We start from the raw sequence: 12,641 nt of genomic DNA, 5'->3' as shown, positions 1-12,641 counted from the left end.
GGAACAGTCACAGTTGTCATATCAGCGACTACAGTACACTTCAGGTTCTAACCACTGTTACAGTTTCACGACCTAGGTGCTGAAGTAACACAGGTGAGAAACAAAATCGCTCTCTGCTCAGATCAGTTATTTCCGGTCGCTGTTACACAATCCAGTCTTTGACTGCATGTAAAGAGTGTGTGAAGTGTGCGAATGCTGAGGAAGTAGGAGTCACACAGAGTTACAATGCGATTACCGGAGAGGTGCATAACGGCACTTTACGGCACAAGTGTGGACATTAAACAAAATAAAATTGCTGAGAAAAATCTATTTACAAAATCCATAAAACCCTGTCTTTGGGATTACATCTCAGAAATTACATCAATAAAACAAGGGCGGCCATAACCCACAGTGAAGGTCTCAGGGTCTGTTGTTGCAGTGTGTCTTGGACTTGTAGAGAAAAAGAGGATTTGTTTACAAATTTAAATCTAGTTTTAAATCGATTTTTCTTCTGCAGCTTTGAAAAAGGGACGATTCTGGATCACTCCTGACCCCTACCACAATGACGACAACATCCAGATTGGACGTGAAGTCAAGATATCTTGTCAGGTACAGTCAAAAAAGTACTCCCAGAGTAAACACAGTAGTTAAAATAAGTCATTTTTCAGTGTAATACACATCAGGCAATGAATGTTCTAGGTCGAGGCGACCCCACCAGAGGAGCTGACGTTTAGCTGGCTGAAGAACGGGCGTGGGCTGCGGAGCTCGGAGCGTATGGTCATCACCCAGACGGACCCTGACATCTCCCCAGGGACCACCAACCTGGACATCATAGACCTCAAGTTCACCGACTTCGGCACATACACCTGTGTGGCCGCTCTGAAGGGAGGAGGCATCCCCGAGATCAGCATCGACGTCAACATCTCCTCCACAACTGGTGAGCCTCACACCCCTTTGTGTCAGCGAAGCATCTTCACACCTCCCCCAACATATATGACACAAACACGCACACACACTGAACGTCACTATTGTCTGTGAAAGAAAAACATATAGTTTCTTATGCTGGAGAGAGAAAAACACAGTTTTTAACAATCTCAGTCACATGTGTATAGTTTCTGCTGTCAATCCTGTCAGTTTTAATATAATTTTAATTACATTGTCTTATCATAGCTATTTCTTTGGAAGTAAAAATGGACACTGTAAATAGTTATTTAGAATAAAATATATTTTACTATAATATATAATTATAATCACTCTTTAATAATATTATAATCTATAATAATACCTGTTAGTTGTTCTACAACTGACAGGTCTAAAAGTTTTTCCCAGATATCACCAGTTAAAGGAGTCATATGATGCTTTTCAGTTTTTCTTTCCTCTAGACTGTTATATAGTTTTCCGTGAATTTAACGAAGCAACAATGAAGCAATAATAAAAAGTGTTTTTTTTCTTTAGAGGGGCAGTTCATCCAAATTCTCACAGATTTAATGATCTAGTGGTTTCTAGTAGTGTAGTTGCTGAGGTTTTCACACATATGCCACTGAAGATGCACCTGAGCAAAGCAGAAGAGGAAGAAAATTCCTCTGTGGTTCTCACAGCTGCATTGCAGTTGCAATTTTAACCATTTTTTCACTTTGTCCAGAAAGGAAAATCTCACGTCAAATGAAAATTGACAGCGAGCTCTCTAAATTATCCATAGTAACTTTGACTTCTCTGGAACAGTCTCAATGACATGTATCTTACAACCTCTGCAGATGAAACAACAGCTACCTGCAGTGAGCAGGAGATTTGGTTGAACTGTTCCTTTAAACCTCTTTCTTGGACGGTCCCCACAGGTTAGGACTGTATATGCATATCCTCATTAGACTATTGTTAACTGCCTGATTCAATTCCAGTATTCTGTCCAAGGCTGAAAACCACTGTATTCTATTGTATTTTCAGTTACTGCACGCAGCATTGTATTACAGCGCCAACACCACTGTTTTCCATTGACTGTTTAATCAGATTCCTTTGAACCAAAGCCGACTCCATCAGTCCAACTAATCAGAGACTAAACATCCATCGTCCCTCCATCTAATTGGCTGCTTCCACAACTGCTCCGACTAACGTTTGTATACATGTGTACAGCATGTTGATAACACAACATCAGTCCACCTTGTCCACAGAGCTGTATAATTGTAATTTCAATCATGGCATGTACAGAAGTCTCTTAGAAAGAGAGCACTGTTGCAGCGGCCTGTCCCTGTCTTTTTTTAGATCCTCTGCTTCTCTATTGTAACATCAGTAATAATAGAATCAGGACTTTGTCATAGCAAGAATAATCAAAGGTTATAATCAGCTGTCAAATGTGTTATTCAATCTGCTGTCGTAGACTTGAATTAATCCAACCTTCTCCATCTCAGATAAAAGAGAAAAGCCTGGAACAACTTTAGAGGCTAGAAAAAGAGAGTTTGAATTTTAGCACAATAAACAACATGTTCTTCTACATGTTCTCAAATGCAGTGGTTAGAGAGACAAAGAGGAAAAACGTGTAACAGCACAGGAATGGTGGTCTTTGTGCGTACGAGCATAAAATGTGTGGTAACGTTCCAGTGTCACCATGCATTACTTCATCACCCATCGACTCCACTGAGGGATGTGACCCCGATCAACACAACGCCTCAGAGATGCCTCGATTGGGAGTTTCCTGCTTGCTCACTCATCCCTATCCAGATCTTCCATGTGTATGGTGTTGGGGGGGTGACTCTCATGGGTTGTTGTTGCGACAGGTGAAGTAAATATGAGTTTTTGCTTTGAATTTTACTGGCGTGTGTTCAGTACCAATAAGTGACTTTTTGGGTTGTGTGATGTTGTGCGACTTGAGATCGCAAGCTTTAGTTCCCTTTATATGCTTATGCTGCACACACACACATTGGCAGACTCCTACACTTTCTTCTTCTCTCAGCGTCTTGTTTTTCACACACCTCGCTGCCACTCACAGCGTGAACATGAAAGCAGCGTGTCAACCTTGGGTGCATAATTATCGTTAGATAATCCTTTGATAATCCCAACGCTATAAAACAGTGGGATCAGTCGTACCTGCCAAGATTGTTTCCTCATTATCTTTTAAGTGGTGCGGCCTCTTATTTTGGAGTTCCAGGGCGATAGCAATATATTCACACAGACCCTTTAATGTGTAAAATAAGTCTGAGAAAATAAGTGAGGAAATAAGTGTGATTGAATGAAATTGAACATTTCCTCAAGGCTTAGATGTGATCGCTTCTTATTCTTTTATTGTTCACGTCAGATGTGCAGGTATGGAATATTAAAAAAACTGCTGCTTTGTCATAGAGCTGTCCCTGTCATTGGAAATAATGCATTAAATTTTGCTTCTGCTGGTTACTATTCCTGCTGCTTTACCAGGATGTGACTGGGCTGTTTTCCCGCTGAATGCCTGTTATGCGTGATGTTTCTTTCAGTCAGATTGATGGCATGAATCAAAGGAGTGTCTTCGCTAAGCGGAACACTATAGCGCTTGTGTACTAAAGCGCTGTGTGCCTCAGCCTCGCCTTACGCCTGCAGCTTGTTTTGGGGTGAATAAGCCCCGTTTTTGTTCCTCTGCCTGTTCTCCTGAAGGGAGAAACCCAGAATCGCAATTAGACGTCTTAATAAAAGCGTTTAGAGGAGATTACACCGTAGGTCTGCCAGCGTTTTGTGCTGGGGAAGTGGTTGGAAAGCGATTGAGCCGAAAGTGTAGAGTCTGAACGCTTCGGAGCTCGCAGGCTGTTCCAGTGTTGGCCCCGGTTCCAGATTCCAAACCCAAGCTTAGTCCCAGCCACAGCAGGGCCTTGATAAAAGAGAATATTTATTGCATCCATTTCTTTCAACTTTTGATGAACACAGATTGCAGCACGTTTCATGATTTCTCCCTTTTGCCAAACAGCACTAATATTTACTATCGTGACATACTCATTAAGTAAGCGACTTCTCTTCTCGTCAGGACTTCCAGAGATTGTGAGGCTAATGCTTATTTATGAGCGGGGTCTGGAAACGAGGACACAGACCTCCCCTTTGGATACTGTCAGGATTAAGAAAGCATAAGACAAAGGAACAGTCGAAAAGAGTTACGATCATTAGTGTAAAGCATAAAACATCCCATAAACTTCTAACAGGGTCGAGCTGATTAATCCTCACATTAGCTTGTGTGTTTGGTGGGTGAGTCTTTCTCGCTTATTGTTGGACAATGTGATTATTGCCACTCTGCGTCTGTGGAAAAGAAATGTTATTTCTTATTCAACTTGAGCTGCCGTTGGGACCATCTCAGAGATTTTGATAGCATGTGGAGTTATTGTGGATGGATTTCTGACAATTATAGCCAGTTTTCAACTCTAATTAACAAAGCTGACACCCACTCAGTGCACTCAATGTATGTACTTATTACGAACACTGGATTCTGCCATCTCAGTTAAAGAAACCCACATTACATTCTTCCAGTCGTGACGATAATAGTCCCTGTTGATGCATCTCATCATCAGCACACAACAGCAGCTCATCTCTGATGTGATTGACGATCACAAAGTAAGTATTGGGATTGAAAGTCACTTCTCTCTAGTCGTGAGGCGGATAAATTCCTCCATGATGAGTCCTGCAATTAGCACCCAGTGTTTCTGTCAATTTTAAGAATCACTGCAGTTAATGAATTAAGCAAATCAATTAAGTCGCAGTTGATTAAAAAATGAGCCGGTTTAATAATCACAATGTACAGGCTTTTTACTCTGAAATGAATTTGAGTCATCTGAAGCTCACAGCAGACTTGCTCATCTCTAGTCTATTGCCCTTCCAACCGTTGTCTGGTTGATTCTGATTCACCATGAGCTGCCATCATCCGAGTGACCGTGCCACATGTGAGTCTAATATGGACTGCATGACCGCTGGCTGTCGACTGTGCTGATGTGTTTGTTTCTGCTGCAAATTCACTGACCCCGTTAAAGAGAAACCTGGTCTGCATCCTGACTCACCAATACAGAGCTAAAGTTCAACTGCTGTTTGGTCCTTGTGAGTGGACACAAATTGTTGGTTGTTATATTCCACCCTCTGAGGAGGTTATGCTATAATTGCTGTTGTTTTTTGTTTGATTGTGAGCATGATTACATAAAACTTATTTTATAAAATTTTGTGGAGGGGTGCAGCGTAACCCAAAGAGGAACTGTCCATGCTCCAAGTGTCCTTCTACTTCCTACATGTTTGTACATGTGGAGCTTTCACAGAATGTGAAATGTGAATTCATTGATGTTGGTTGATCGACAGTAAATGTCTCAATAAGTGGCCAGAAACAAAGAAGTATAGCTCAAATTTAAAGGCTTATTATTCTTAAAACAATCTGTTCTTGTTTTCTCAAAGAGGTGAAAAGAGCAGGCCTCTGGTTTTGTGGCTGAAGAGGGCTGCTTAATATTAGCCTAAACTTTAATAGGCGAGTTTCCACACGGTAGAGAAATACCATAGAAGAAGCCTCCTTCACCGCCACAACAAACTCCAATCGTGGATTTAGAAATGTTAAAGACCACCCTCCACTTTTAAATGCAAAATAAACTGCAGCCCCACTTTAACATGTGGTCAAATCCAGGGATGCTTCACTGTGATTGGACAATTACTCTGTCTTGCAACTGAACTGATTCTTTAAAACCATCCACATTCAAAAATGTTTGATGCTATAAATGAAAAAGAAAAATAAGCCTGTTCTATATTTGTAAAATCACATACAAAACCAAATAATATTTTTAAGATGCAATATTAAGAAATTAGCTGCAAAGTGTATGAGCTGTAGATCCACACATTAGATAAATAGGCCAATTCAAGTCTCAAAATGGTCCCAAGCTGTGAACTGGGAACGAACAGGCCTAACAGCTGTCCCACAGCTGGGACGCTGTCCTGACAAATCTGCGGTATGACAACAGTCGAAGCCACAGCCATGCCACTCCTATAATGACAGACACAAAACCACCTGGCTGCATATGTCAGCAGAGAATACTTTGCAGAGGAGGGTTATTGATGTAATAGCTGTAAATACAAACACACACATTCAGGTTTGAGAAAATGACAGGTTGATGGGTGTTTTCAGCTGCAGCTATACTGTGATGAGTCTTCGTTTTGTGCAAAGTCCATAAAATATGTTAATAAGACGGGATAATTCGGTACATTATGCAGTGTGTACCAGTATCTAGCCTCAACTGCACCACCTGAAGTCATGCTTTATGGAGGTGGCCATCTGGGAAATCACCTCCCAGTCCAGCTGGGAAAATCTTGAAGGCAAACATGAACAAGAAAGACTCTCCCTCCCTCATTAACTGCTATCGAGGCCCCTTGAGCGATATACATAAACTCTGGTCCTTTTGGACTCCTGCTCACCGCTTAGCAGCGGAGAGTGTGGTGCTACTGGAGCTGTGTGTTTGTGCATTTCTAAACTGGGGCAATGGCCATTTTTGTATGGTTGGGTAAATGTAAAAAAATTAAAAATACTGGCATTGTTACAGGGAGCAGTGTGGTCATAAATCAGATTATAGCCAATGAGAGTGTTGATATTTAAAGCCTGCTACTGCACAGTCTCACTCACATGGATTCATGGTTCGTGTGATTGATCGTAAGACAACTTATAAGATCTCAGGGGAGCAGCATGCAGCTCAAACACACACACACACAGCAGTATGTCAGTGTGGTCAGCAATGTTTCCTGCTGCAGTCTGTCATTGCACTGAGCCAATTTTAACACATCTGTAGACATTTATTACACTTCAGCGACTTGTTGTGCGGATGCTCGTCTCCCACACACACACAAACAAACACACAGATTCACAAATGTGGCCACAGTGGACCAACAGGACCGCTCTCTCTGTCCCAGAGGTCCAGAACTCAGAGGAGCACAGAGTCCTGTCACATTGTGACCAAGTCATTGTCCTCAAGCTGTCTAAACACACTCTCACACATACATGCACACACTCTGCAGGAGTTCTAGTAAGAGAGAGGGCTGTTGCCATGGTGATGGCAGTGATGTCACAGCACTTACCAGAAAAGGGGGCAGCGGGATGTTGTTTATTCTCAAAGACGTCCGTGCACACAACTCCGACTCTCATTGCTGTAAAAAAAAATGCAAAGTGCCAGGTATTGCCATGTTTTGCAGTCAGCTCACATTGCAGTGTGTCTGCTGTTGCAGACACAGTGATGGCTGATGGATCCTGCTGACAGGCTCCAGCAATCAGCCTCTACACTTGGAGATTCGTTCCAGCTGAGACCCTAGAGATGTGTGAGGCTACTGAGACCAAACAAGGAAGTCCACTCCCAATTTTGGCCTAGAAATCACACAAGCAAGCAGACACACGCGCACACACGCCAATATTTTCTGTCAGCAGCAACAACGAGAGGCATCCCGTAGAGGAACTGAGGCAGGATCACAGCACGCCGTCACCCGTGGGCGAGAGGGGAAACGCTCCACCATAAACACTTACACATACAGAGGCATAAAGCCACGTAAGCGCACTCTACACAAGCATACGCACACAGCGGGCTTGCCCTGAAGGCATCACTGGCATTTGGATGGCTTTGGCACAATGAGAGCACAGTGAAGACCAGTAGCAGGCTCTCTGCCACACAGAGCATCTCAGTGGTCAGTCTCACTCACAGAGGCAGGGTGTTCACTTGGAAAGAGTGAGCAGGAGGAAGGACGAGTTACAGAGTAAGCAGAGAGAGACGGTCCGTGTGTGTCTGTTTGTGTTTGCGTGATGGTGGAGAGAGAGACAATGGCAGCGGATGGTCTGTATTTGTGCTGCCAAACCCAATAGGCAGACATCTGTAACTGCCTGCCTCATCTGGGCTGGGGAGAGGGCCAGGTGTAATGATGGCAACTCAGTGAATACACCTCTCCTCCGCTCGCTAATGGATGCTTGCTGCTATCCTCCTACCCTGCTGCTGTCAAATCACCATTTCACTGTTTGGGCCCAAGGAATTGTTTGAAAAAATCGGAGAAAATACGCTGTGGAAAAGAAATATGTCAGCTCTTGACACCTGGATAGCTCAGCCAATACGTTGTGTGAATACAAATCAGCAAATGCAGGAGGAACGAAATGAGTGTCTGCTGTCATTGTCTCGGTGGAAATCATTTTTGCTGCTCCTTTGGTGCCAAATAGCATTACCAAGATTTATCTATGAACAGCCCGTCCCCATTATCCCATACCTATGACACCAGCATGTTTATGCATCACATACCTGAAGATGTCTCAAACTAGCTGATGAGCAGCCAAGGTTTCGGTAACAATGGCTGACAAGGCAAATTTCCATCTGTCGTGAATTCAATGATTCATAATTGCATATCCAGTAGAAATGGTTAAAGGTGGAATGATCATTATTCTTATATTGACAATGAATAAAATGAGTACTTGTGTGAAAAGGATGTCCCTCGAAAATACTAAATGGCAAGTGCTAACCACCTGATGACACATCCTCTCAGCTCATTGGAGAGACCAGCAAGGTGGTGCAGTGCTTAAGATTCAACAGTCTTTCTGTGAGCAGTTTTCATGTTCTCCCAAATTTGCTGTTGGTTTATGAGTCACTATTTGATCCAGCAAAACATTAGAGTCAAGGATGCATGTTGAGCTTTCCCTTGTTTCCAGTTTGATTCATCTATGACTCACACACAGGTATACAGGTCCAGTATTCTGAGTAGATTTGTACCATTTGACTCACTTAAGGGCAAAAGGAACCAACAGTTGCAGCATTGCACTGACATTGGGGTTGTATGTTTTCACCCAGACAGAAAAGGGGTCAAATGAAATATAGCTGGACTGTTTCTTTTTCTGGAGATTGCTGGAGATTTCATCACTATTAAACTTGAATGTGGCTTGACTTCCTTCCAGCTGCAGCATTGTTTGGGCAGAATGACAGTGATTGGAAAATCATCAGGGAACCATGACATGGTTTCATCACCGCTGAGGAGATTTTCACTCCTGGAATTGCTGGCTGTAAACTATTTTTGGGAGCAGGAGTACAAAATAGTCTTGGACCCTGCTGATGATTTGGACTTGCTAAAAAATACATTACCACACAAATACGCACACACACAGCACTCTAGGAGCCAATGCAATTTGCCAGGTTTACTAATTAAACAAATTTACTTGGCCAGCATGCTCGATGAGGAACCAGACTGCATGATCCAACCTGCTAGTTTTCCTGCTTTCCAAACTAAGAGCAGACACACACACACACACACACACACACACATAGGCACACTCAGGGATACCTACAACTCTGTCTTGCAATTTGGCACTTTTCACTTCTTTTATTATTCATTGCTGACTTAAATCCAGGCTCTAAAATGTCCGTTAAACAAGGGCAAAATATTTATTGGGTCATATTTTGTTACACGGACAGCAATAATGCTCTATCACCTTTGGGAGCATTCTGTTGTAAATGCTCTGAATTATATGACGCTGTGGATGAGATTGAGTAGCTCCATGAGGACGGGGGCAGGGAAGTGAAAATCTGCAGAGCGATGGCTACGATGGAAGTGGTGGTGACGTGATAAGAATTATGAATGTTGAAGTGATGATGGTGGTGAAAATGGGATGAAGATGAGACACTGTGATGCTGATTATTTTAATTGTAACGCTGATAATGATGATTCTCACTTAGGAGGGTAATGCAATGCCATTACTTAGGATGATGTGAAGAACATTGAATTTGTTTATATAAATAGTATTTGGTGGATTATTTTATTGTCTTTCTTCAGTGAGTAACAGCCATTGACTGTGTATAAACATGGATGACACGTCTCTGCTTTATCACATTATCCAGTAATGAACCTAAACTCAGGAGTGGAATGTGACCATCTTGAGCAGCCAGAGTCTGTGTAGTAGCGATCTTTGAGAAAAAATGTATATGACATATACAAAGTACCAGGTGGTGGTGGTTTTGCTTCACTTATGGGAGCTGTCATGTCTTCCAACTTTACTTCCAGCCAAGTTGCAGGTTTACTTACAGGTTTGAAACCCATCAATTCCTTATCTTAGCTTATTTCCTCTACTATTGTTCCTGGTGACAGAACAGCTCTTTTCTGGGATTTGCATTTACTGAAGACCCAAGAACTATTAAGGTGAGCGGCACTGATTAGTCTAATGTCCGTTTACAGTAACTAAAAGACGCAATTGGCACAAGTACAAGCAAGGGTTGGACTTGTCTAGTGATGCACATTGTTATAAGAGGTTGCTGGCTTTATGACGAGTCTTCCAGAGACATAAGGAGAGACGGTGCAAACAAGCTGAGAGCACGAACGATTTGTAATATGGTTGATTTAGCTTAGCACAAAGCCTGGAAATAGTGGGAACCGGGCCTGTCCAGAGGTAACAAAATCCATCTGTGAGCATCTTTAAAGCTTGCTAATTAACACATTAAACAGTATCTGAGGTCGCGCTGTCAGTTTGAGCTCCTCGGGCTGCCATCTTTAAAATCTGCTGAGACCCTGGATAGTGAATTTGCCCACCAAGTAAAATAGTTTGACTCATAACCGCATTTAAAAACTTTATGTACAGGTTATGTACAAGTGAGATATTGCATGTGAATTAGTGAGCAGTGCTAGCAGATGGATTTTATTAACTGGATGAATCTTCCTGTTTGCAGTGTTGTCAAAGTCATGAGAGTGGTGTTGATCTTCTCACTGAACCATCAAGACGGCAAACAAGCATATTGACCAAAATGTCACGCTCTTCTCTTAATTATCTGATTGTTGTTATAACTGGTGAATGTGGCTGAAACTCTGGGTTGTTTCCATCTGTGTGTAAGTGAAGTTGTAAACATTGCCATCATTTGTTTATCTGTCATTAAACTAATTAATATGTTTTTCAGCAAGTCTTCAAAAGCAGTAGAGACATTTGATTCACAAAAGGGATTTTGTATTGTATTTCCTATTTCCGTCCCTTTGTTTAGTTCTTGTCATTGTTCCTGAACCTATTTTGTTGAGAGGTCATTTTCTTTGACCCATATGGTTGCTTGGTTATTTGCGTGTCAGCTCTTCATTGCATTGTTCATTGTTTGCCATTGCTCCTCACTGCTGCCCTACATGATGGTTTTTGAGTACATGCTCTGATCGTCCACTCCCAGGCGTTGCTGCTAAGATCTGCATGGTCCTTCCATACAAAGCTTTGTTTGTGGCTGAGACTCAGCTTCATCGCCATTGCAACTTGGATGCTCATTCGCTCCCCCTCCCCCCATCTACCCTCCACGCCACTTCTCCCTCGCAGTCGACCATTTCTTCTTACCCCGCCCGCTGACTTTCTAGAGCCCCATATCAGTCCCTCCTCTGTTTTTCTCTTTCTTAGTTCCCCCCAACCTGACAGTCCCCAGGGGCAAGTCCCCTCTGGTGGCCCGCGAGGGTGACACAGTGGAGCTGGAGTGCCTTGTTTCAGGGAAACCCAAGCCCATCATCCTGTGGTCGCGAGCGGATAAGGAGGCGCCGATGCCGGACGGAAACTGGCAGATGGAGAGCTACGATGGTGTGCTGCGTATTGTTAATGTATCCAGGGAGATGACGGGCTCGTACCGCTGCCAAACCAGCCAGTATAATGGCTTCAACGTGAAGCCCAGAGAGGCCGAGGTGGAGCTGATCGTACAATGTGAGTAGTTTTATCTGTATATATGTGTGTGTGCATGTTGCAGCAGTGATATGTGTGTATGGTGTGTCAGTTGTTACTGTGATGTATGTTCTTTGTATTCAGTGTAATTAATCCTAGTGTCAAGTGCATTTTCCCATTTCTTTCCATCCGCGCTCATCTCGTTCCCACTCAAGGGTGTACGAGTCCAGTCCCATGGTTCCCTCAGTCAGGTCTGAGAGGGAACAGCTCCCACTCCACCTCCTACACTGAGAGGAGGACTTCATCTGCTGAGTGTGAACTGAGCAGAACAAATATTAACATAGGCTCAAGGCACTAGATACTGATGTCCATGCTTATTAGGATCTGTCACCATGTTTGTTTGTGTGTGTGTGTGTGTGTGTGTGTGTGTGTGTGTGTGTGTATGTGTGAGTTTGTACTTCTATTATTATAGAAATTAGAGTTATAGACCATTCCAGTCCTCAACACTTATTGATTTAGACTTGCTTTAACTGTTCAGGTTAAAATAAGGTTTGGTTAAGGTCAGGGTTTGGTCAGGGTAAGAGGCTAATAAATGTATTATATCGACGAGTGTCTTCACAGAGATAGAAGCACAATTGTTCGTGCACATTTCTGAGTGTACACTCACTCACATCACAGAACCCCTGGAGACAGTGCGCCACATCTTCGGGCTTCGGACCCCCTGCCAATGCCGCTTACTGCGAAACCACTTCCCATCCTTTAAGATGTGACATTCAAAGTTGGCTTAACAGCTAATTAGAGAGCAGCTAATTTATTCCCACAAGTATTCATTTTGTATTCATTTATGGAGATATGAATGGAATATTTGCAAATGAACGTCAGAGATTCAAAGCACTGTCACTCATTCAAGGGCCGGGGACGTTTCTCTGCGCCAAAAAAAGAATGGGAGATGGATAGCAAGGAAATTAAAGTGATCCATGTAGGGTGCTTACCATTCTCTGGCAAGTGATTACAAGAAATAGAAAAACTGAGTCGCGTCACCGCAGCTCCATTGTTTTTCTTGTGGCCTACT

At 42.8% G+C, this 12,641-nt stretch overlaps 1 protein-coding gene across 2 annotated transcripts in view; it reads left to right on the top strand.

The window, feature by feature from the left end:
* Window positions 1–12,641, top strand: part of LOC109632544 (MAM domain containing glycosylphosphatidylinositol anchor 2a) — a 240,666-nt gene that overhangs the window by 173,626 nt on the left and 54,399 nt on the right. For both annotated transcript variants that reach the window (XM_020091880.2, XM_069514662.1), the window contains exons 9-11: window positions 497–588; window positions 679–916; window positions 11,318–11,611. In XM_020091880.2, the coding sequence (XP_019947439.1) occupies window positions 497–588; window positions 679–916; window positions 11,318–11,611 (624 nt within the window). The remainder of the gene's footprint in view (window positions 1–496; window positions 589–678; window positions 917–11,317; window positions 11,612–12,641) is intronic.

The sequence above is a fragment of the Paralichthys olivaceus genome, chromosome 19 (genome assembly GCF_024713975.1).
Source record: "Paralichthys olivaceus isolate ysfri-2021 chromosome 19, ASM2471397v2, whole genome shotgun sequence".
In the NCBI taxonomy this organism is placed as follows: domain Eukaryota; kingdom Metazoa; phylum Chordata; class Actinopteri; order Pleuronectiformes; family Paralichthyidae; genus Paralichthys; species Paralichthys olivaceus.
Note: the sequence above shows the minus strand (reverse complement) of the source record. Positions and strands in the feature narration are given on the sequence as shown.